General features: G+C 36.3%; 1 protein-coding gene across 1 annotated transcript; it reads left to right on the top strand.

Annotated features, from left to right (window-relative positions):
* The first annotated feature begins 4,409 nt into the window (after positions 1–4,409).
* On the top strand, positions 4,410–6,142 carry LOC107594140 (phospholipid-metabolizing enzyme A-C1-like). Its single transcript, XM_016284086.1, has 4 exons — positions 4,410–4,554; positions 4,644–4,773; positions 5,619–5,872; positions 6,030–6,142. Exons 1-4 carry the CDS (start codon positions 4,546–4,548, stop codon positions 6,093–6,095), a joined length of 459 nt encoding a protein of 152 aa, XP_016139572.1. The 5' UTR covers positions 4,410–4,545; the 3' UTR covers positions 6,096–6,142.
* Positions 6,143–9,209: the final 3,067 nt, after the last annotated feature.

The raw sequence follows: 9,209 nt of genomic DNA, 5'->3' as shown, positions 1-9,209 counted from the left end.
TCTCTAAAAGAGATGGGTTAAGGGTGGGTTTCTTAAGTAGAGGGGTTATACGAGCCTGTCTAAATGCTGAGGGAAAAACACCAGTGCAGGTACAACGGCAGGAGAAATGGCTTGAAGGAGATGAGATGGAATAGGATCAAGTGGACAAGTAGTAGGATGATTAGAGTTTGAAGTTTGAAGATTTGAGAGTTTGAAGACTTCTTCCTGAGAGAGTGGAGAGAAGGATGTGAACGAGTGTATGTTTGCTGGTAAGATGTGCTTGACAGATTGTGGTGTGGAAAATTGTGCACTGTTGGTTTTAATTTTATTGATCAAGTATGAGGGAACGTCGTCACCTGTTAGAGTTGATGAAGGAGGGGGAAGAGGAACATTTTTTAAAGAGCATGCGAGAAATTAGAGGAATTGTTAATTTTGTTATGATAGTATGTCATTTTAGCAGTGGAGACATCAGCGAAGAAGAAAGAGAGGAGTGACTGATACACATTAAGGTCAGTAGAATTATTGGATTTGCGCCACACCCTTTCAGCAGCCCTGAGCTTCGAACGATGTTCGCAGAGAACATCAGATAGCCAAGGAGCAGAAGAGGTGGTACAGGCTGGTCTGGAAGACAAGGGGCAGACAGTGTCTAAACAAGATGTAAGAGTGGAGCAGAAAGTATCAGTAGCACTGTTAGCATCAAGAGATGATAACTGTTTAAGGGGATGAAGCGAAGTTGAATCCATAGCAGATAGCCGGGAGAGTGAGCGTGGGTTACGTCGAAAGATGACATGTGTAGGGGTATGTGTTGTGTCATGAACCATGTTGAGGAGGAAGTGATCCGAGGTGTGCAGTGGAGTAACCAGCACATGATCAGTGGAGCAGTGTCGTGTGTAAATAAGGTCCAGTTGGTTGCCTGATTTGTGAGTAGCCGCAGTTAATACTCACTTGAGATCAAAAGAAGCAAGCAGAGTGTGGAAGTCTGCAGCCTGAGGTTTATCTAGGTGGATGCGATCTCAACCCCATAGAACATCTTTGGAGGGAGTTGAAAATCCGTGTTGCCCAGCGACAGCCCCAAAACATTACTGCTCTAGAGGAGACCTGCATGGAGGAATGGGCCAAAATACCAGCAACAGTGTGTGACAACCTTGTGAAGACTTACAGAAAACGTTTGACCTCTGTCATTGCCAACAAAGGGTATATAACAAAGTATTGAGATTAAATTTTGTTATTGACCAAATACTTATTTTCCACCATAATTTGCAAATAAATTCTTTAAAAATCCTACAATGTGATTTTCTGGATTTTTTTTTCTTCTCATTTTGTCTCTCATAGTTGAGGTATACCTATGATGAAAATTACAGGCCTCTCTCATCTTTTTAAGTGGGAGAACTTGCACAATTGGTGGCTGACTAAATACTTTTTTCCCCCACTGTATATATATATATATTCTCAGTTGTCATGCATGCAAATTACTAAACAATTATTACATTTTTTTTAATTGAAGAAAGAAAGATTTGGAATGACATGAGGGTGAGTCAAACATTTTTATTTATTTATTAGAATGACTATACACACACACGCGCACACACACACATACAAAATGTGAAACATTTGGACACATTCATGAAAATATTCTTCATTGTCAGACATTTTTATTTAAACGCAAAGATTACATTTCTAAAAAAAAAAAAAACATTTTTGATTAATAAAAAAAAAGTAGCAAAACAAGCAGTCAGCCTGATGTTCTCCTGAACATGTTTTTCAAGGAAAAATTATTATTATTATATAGAGGTGCATCTCAATAAATTAGAATGTCGTGGAAAAGTTCATTTTTAATTTTATTTTATTCTACTTTTTATTGTCTATCCATTTGACATTGGCACCATGTTTAAAGTCAGCAGACACACACCTGAAATGCAAATGTTCTGCTTTAACCCTGTTGGTGTTTACTCTGGGGCTTTGGATGTGTTGGATGAAAGCTTAGCAAACATAAGAGCAGGACATGATGAGATTAATGTTTTACTGACTTCATGCACAAGAAAGTGCTAAAGACATCCAGATCTCAAACGAAACGTGAGATTTAAAAATTGCAATTACCATTTTTATTTTTTATTCTGTGGCAGAAATAAGCTTCCATAACTTTTAGCAAGAAATTTGTAGAAAATAAAACAGTCATACCATTATGGTCAAGTTTATGCATGCAGGTAAATTAAGTAAATAATTTGGGGAAAAGTACCATTAAATTTGACTGATGTGAATTATGATGTGGAGTTTTGGTTCGTTGCCACTGTCTTAGTTGGGGACGCTTGACTGATTGCACAGACACTCTCGGAAGAGATCTGAACTGGATGATGACATCACTGAATCATCAATCAACTGACTTTAGCTGGAAAAATGACTCTTTGTTATTATCTTCTTGCATTATTGACAAACTATTTTCCTGTTTGACACTGTGAAGCTGCTTTGACTCAATCGGTATTGTATAAATCGCTATATAAGTAAAGTTGACTTGACTTGTGGGATCGATAACTCAAATCATTTATGTTGGTCTGAAATGTAACCCAACGGGTGGGTTAGTCCATATTTGACCCAAAGTTGGGTTGAAACAACCCAGCATTTTTTAGAGTGTAGCCAGGTGTTATATAAAGACTCCCAGAATTCAATACTTTAGTTTTTTAATCATTTTACATTCACTCCCCCAGAATTCAATACTCGCTGAGGTTTTTCCTTCAAAATGATGCCACTTCCTGGAGGATGATGTCATTAAAGATGAAGAAAATGTACAAAAGACAAAAGGATGGAAAGTGATATTAAAGAAACTGGAACTATAAATTGAGTTCAAATTCACAAAAAGTTTGTTCCTTTCTTTAACAGAAATGATTTAAATATTACTGTTATAGAAAGGGGAAATATAAAGAAACACCTGCAACGTTTCATTTCTGTAGAAAAATGAATACAAATCCACCTAATTAATATGATTAAATATGATACCAATAAATGTGATTGCCTTCAAGTTTTTTTGCATCATGCATTAAGACACAAGATGAAGGCATGAACATTTAATGTATAGTATTAACTAAAACTAAACTTCAATTTATTTGATTTTAGCTGCCAAAAAAAAACAACATTTCTTATTTTCTTGTAATAATGAAACTGGAATAAAAATAAAAACTACATAGATATATTTATAACAAAAATAAATAAACAAAAAACGCACAACAAAATGACTAAAACTTTAACAATAAAATGAAAACAGAAAATATACAAATGGAAACTAATTCAAACTATTAATAAAAATGATAAAAGAATCTCAGTGACACAAAAATAACACTGGTATGATGTTTTGTGAAGTTTTGACATTTAGAAAAGTAGTTTTTATGTCTAATGGAAAAATCCGGTTTGTTTGAATCACATTTAATAGTGAAGAGTGTAATGATGGGCCTCTAGAGGAACCAAGCGATATCTGGAGTAGTACAAGTACGTATGTAATCCATTCTGAAAATAGCCATTGTTTCCAAACACGTTTCCTATTAGGATCTGTCTGCACTCTCAGAAAAAAAGGTACAAAAGTTGTCACTGGGGTGGTACCTTTTCAAAAGGCACACCCCTTTGTACCTAACTAAAGTGTACATATTAGTGTACACAAAATTGTACCTTTTGAAAAGGTACTGCCCTAGTGACACCTTTTGTACCCTGAACGACAAGTTACTACTGTCATTAGTGCTGTTTTCTAGCATTATTATTACTAGAGCAAAGACTTGTGATAATGGAGTACTGATCTAAATTACTCACAAACATGAACGACACTTTATGGAATCCTTAAGCTGTGCTGAAATCCACCCTGAATAACACAACACAACTCAACACACCACAACCACATAACCCCTCATTTCTTTAGAAATCTGCTTCAGTAATTTGCCATTTGATGATAGTTTCATGGTCACCTGTTACAGGGTTTGAACGTTGTTTGAACGTTTCGGTTTCTTTAACCACAAGGCGACACCGCATGAAAAGTTTGAAGCTTATGAGCACCATGAGCGTGAGGCATTTATCAGCTCTTTACATTTTGGATTTATTTGCTTAAAGTGTATGAGCAGATGTTTCCTGATAAAAAGGGAAGTTATTATTATTTAACTCTCTCTTGCGAATCGGTTGCATCAGTGAACCTGAGAAGTCCCTTTCTAAACTTATTGACATCATATAAATAAAAAGCACTGAAATTCCAGGTGCAACTGATTGAATTCCAATTGCTCACTCAGACATACAAATATTAATATCCAGCATCACACACTCACAAAATAGCAATAACAAAGGGCTTTATTTGAATGTGTTTTCTCGAGGCACTGAAGGGTAGTTCCTGGGTGTGTGCTTTTAGAGACAATCATACTTTAGCACACTAGTTCACTGTTCTTGTATCTGATAATCTTATAGGATTCCCCCATAAATCTGCCCCTTGACATTTGTGATATCAGATGTGATTAATGCTTCAGTGCTCTTTAATGAAGCACTCGCTGTACGTCTCCAGCATTCTTTACAGTAAAGGCATCGATAGCACAGTGGACATCAATGGGACTGGTAAGCATAGTTTTTGTTCTGATGTGATCATGCTTTTAAAATCTATTTTCATGATATCTTTTAAACAGTTTTGTTTTGTTTTCATTCAGCGTAACTCTCATCCGAAGCTGTACCCCGGAGATATACTTGAGTTTCCTGGCAACAGTTACTTTTCTCATTTTGCCGTTTACTATGGTGAAAGAGACGGAGTTCCTTATGTGGCCCATTTGACCATGAGAGGTGAGTCTGTGTGATCTTTTAAAAGAATAGTTCATTAAAAATGAAAATTGTATTCACCTTCAGGCCATCCAAGATATAGATGAGATGTTTTTTTATCAGAACATTTGGAGAAATGTAGCATTGCTCGCCAATGGATGCTCTGCAGTGAATGGGTGCCGTCAGAATGAGAGTCCAAACAGCTGATAAAAACATCACAATAATCCACAAGTAATCCACACCACTCCAGTCCATCAGTTAACGTCTTGAGAAGCCAAAAGCTGAGTGTTTGTAAGAAACAAATCCATCATTAAGACGTTTTAACTTTAAACCATTGCTTTCGGTCAAAATATGAGTCAATAATCCATAATAATGCTTCCAGTGGAAAAGTCATCTCACATCAAAATCCACCAACATATTTGTTTAGAGCTGTTTTGGACTGGTTTTGATTATAAAAGGTGCTTGATCTGTGCATATTTCTCTCCTGATTCAGACAAGACAACTTTTTCACTGGAGAAAATTTTATGGATAGAGGACTTGTATTTTAGACAGAAGCAACGATTTGAAGTTTAAAAAAATTAAAATAATGATGGATTTGTTTCTTACAAACACTCAGCTTTTCACTTTACAAGACGTTAACTGATGGACTGGAGTGGTGTGGATTACTTGTGCATTATTGTGATGTTTTTATCAGCTGTTTGGACTCTCATTCTGACGGCACCCATTCACTGCAGAGGATCCACTGCTGAGCAAGTGATGCAATGCTACATTTCTCCAAATCTGATGAAGAAATAAACTCATCTACATCTTGGATGACCTGAGCCAGCAAATGAAATCTTATGACTGTCCTCATTACATCTCTTTTCAAGATTCAGACACCAAACTCCTTCTTTTCGGCCGGGCTATAAACGCCTCTGTAAAGCTAGACCCGATTGACGTAGTCGGGAAGAAATACAAGGTAAGAAACTACTTGGATGACAAGCATCCACCAAGAGATTTCTACGTTCTCATCAAGCCAGAGATCGATGACATCATGACGAAACCCATCACCTTTGACATCTTGTTCAACAACAGCGAACATCAGGCCACAATGTTACGATACGGGGTTAAAAAGTCAGAGCAGGTAAGACAGTTTGTACACAAAATATGCATTTAATTTGACATTGACACCAACCTGTCTAACTAGGATGAAAGTGTCAATATTAAACTCTCATATTAAAATTCTGGAAAACACTGATAGTCAAGAACTTTTCAGTAACTTTTCTGAAAACTGTTTCCAGATTGAAAAAGTCTATTCCAAGATAGTACCCACCTGGAAAGATTTATTTGAGAAGAAAAAGATTTAAGAGCCACATCTTCTGCATGAAGACGCAAGACTTCAAGATCATACAAAAGCTATTTCTTTGTTAAACAATTCCTAAAAAAAACAACAACAACAAAAACATGTAAAATATATGCATAACTTTTTTTTTTTTTTTTTTTTTACAACTTTGGTGTTAAATACAATCTAAAAGTCTACACTCTTAAAAATAAAGGTGCTTCAAAAGGTTCTTCACAGCGATGCCATAGAAGAACCATTTTTGGTTCCACAAAGAGCCATTCAGTCAAAGGTTCTTTAAAGAACCATCTCTTTCTTACCTTTTTGTAATCTGAAGAACCTTCTTTCGCCACAAAGAACCTTTTGTGAAACAGAAAGGTTCTTCAGATGTTAAAGGTTCTTTATGGAACCATTTAGACAAAAAGGTTCTTCTATGGCATCGTGAAGCACCTTTATTTTTAAGAGTGTAGCTACATAATTTTTATTTTTGTAAATGTATTTGGCATCTGAATATTTTCAATTTTCAATATGTCTATGAAGAAGGCGACAGAGAGTTATAGTTTGCTTTGGACTTCGAATAAAAAAGGTAAACAGCAGGAACGATTAAATGTCAACCAATTTATCTACATTAACTAGCAAAATGTCTCTTTCACAGAAATGTACTTTATTATTTTTTAAGTTTTGTAGTTGGAGGGAAAATATGCTATCTTGTGCGTTTCTCATTCGTAGCTAATACATAGAATTGAGGAAATAAAATGTCTCTGGCCTTTCTGATTAATATCAATTTTATATATAAATCTACAGTTTTCATGTGCCATGTTTCAGTGCCAACTAACAATTTGTAAAACTCAGAAAGTGTTTATTAAAATGGCTTCAACCAAACTTACGAGTCATTTCTGACCAATGCATTATAAAAACACATTTTCCAGTTAAAGCTTAACTTAAATATTTATTTAGTTAGTTTATTTATTTATTTTTTAATTCTCATTAAATATTTTAGAATATATTATAAAACTTTAGAAACTAGACAGCAAGCCGGTAAGCACAATTTGACACCTGTAGATGGCGTATAATCATCATGAGAAAGACTGAAATCAATGGTGGATGCAAAACATAACTGAAGAGTATTTAGCCTGCTGTATTTGGATGATCTTAGTGTTCACTGTGGCATGACGGAAAAGGATGCAGGTGTAGGTGTGAGAGGGACAGTTCCCTAATCTGAGGGGGGAAGAAAAGGGCATATGACTAACAATAAATACCAACATTAAGGGAAGTTTCCACCTTTTATACGGTAGGTGCACTCGATAATGGACACAAAATATCTTCCGCTATTTTTTCAAGTCAGTTTTATTATTTGATAATGCCAGATAGCACACGTACGTCTGCAAGATGTCTGTTAAAGATCGCTTCATCTGGAAAGCATCTGCTGTGTACAAACCTCTGATAGACATCTTTAAGATGTCAGTTTTAGGCTACATGCATTCGGTGGCGGCTTGTGGGTTTTAAAATAGAGGAGGCACACTAATTGTATCGGTCTGGGATCCCTGCCGATTATTATTATTATTTGCTTAACCACTTTAAAATGGCTTTTTGGTTGCTTTTAGTCAGAAAACGTAAAGAAAACAACACACATACAGCAAGATAATATAATTTCACTTACCTGGCCTATCACTTGAAGCAAACATCCATCCCTTCTTAAAAGTCTGTATTAAAAGAGAGCTGCCTGTTGCGCCATTTAATTAAGCCGATTGCTTAATTAACTGCCCCCCCCCCCAAATTATATATATATATAATTCTTTTCAGACACCAGTTGCTTGTCACATTCAAAATTGTTGCATAGTGTCGTTACTATGACAACCATCCCTAGTGGCTAAGACATTGCACATAATTTACACATAAATCACAGGGGTGGCGAACTCCGGTCCTGGAGAGCCGCAGTCCTGCAGAGCTCAGCTCCAACCCTAATTAAAACTCACCTGCCTGTAGCTTCCTAGTAACCCTTCAGGCCTTGATTAGCTTGTTCAGGTGTTTATTACCCCAAACTACATTTAAAAGCTTTTTCAGTGGCATAAAAGTAACCAATGCAGCTACTTAATCATTTGCTACTCGTTAACGCGTTAACTTCCCCTTTAAATAACGTGACGCTCTGCCCTCTATGACGCTGCTCCCATTAAGCGCTGTTGGAAGTGAATGAATTGATTCAGCATTACGACACCTCCGTAAAGATGCATTTAAATCGACAAAGCGGTCTAATAAAGGATGTATTGATCTCGTGAATTAGCGGATTTACTATACAAATATTTTTTAAATCCCCTTCTCTATCATTAGCGGTTGCAATTACATCAGCAGATTCGGCCCATTCGAGATAGAAAAGCGGCACTTTCACGTTATGGTATTACAACTGTGAATTTACAAACAAAAAATACACATTCTGAGACATGAACGGAAATGAATTGTGAATTTCATTAACATTAAATCGTCGTCCTCCCATTTTCACCTCAAAATTATGGGGAAGCTGTGCCTCCCCCGACGAGCCGCCACTGCATGCATTCTAAATCATAAACATCTGAAAGACAATTTCTAAATGTCTTTTTGACATCTGATAGGAAACGTCCTGTAGATGTATTGCAGATGAGCAAATACGCCTCGCAGACGTCAAATAGACGTCTCCGTGATGTGTGCTATCAGGGAATAGCTGATGCGTTTACGAAGTGTTTCAATAAACATTAGTAAGGATACCGCCATATTTAATTTCTGACGGGAATGAAAACGAGGCTGAGGGATAGAAGTACATGCGTTCAGTGGACTTGAACATTTCTCGTTTACTAATGTACGGATAGTTCAGCTGACGAAACGTCTTTATGAGAGAAAATGTAAAAAAAAAAAAACTTTCAGTAGACAAAAACACCATAAACAGTTTTGAAAGTTGTGAGTTGTAAAATCTATGATTTATATTATAGACCTTTATACAGTGTGTGCCATATTAGTCGCTCCTCCGTTTCATTCGTCAATTTATGACGTCTGCGACTCCGCTCGCCTTCGGTAACCATAGCAAATGAAATGTTTGCCGCTAGAACTATCCAACGATTCATCGACAGAACTTAAGTAGGCCTTATCACTTATTATATATTTACAAATCACA

This window comes from Sinocyclocheilus grahami, unplaced genomic scaffold, assembly GCF_001515645.1.
Source record: "Sinocyclocheilus grahami isolate Dianchi unplaced genomic scaffold, SAMN03320097.WGS_v1.1 scaffold179.1, whole genome shotgun sequence".
Lineage (NCBI taxonomy): Eukaryota > Metazoa > Chordata > Actinopteri > Cypriniformes > Cyprinidae > Sinocyclocheilus > Sinocyclocheilus grahami.
This window is presented reverse-complemented; position numbering and strand designations above follow the sequence as displayed.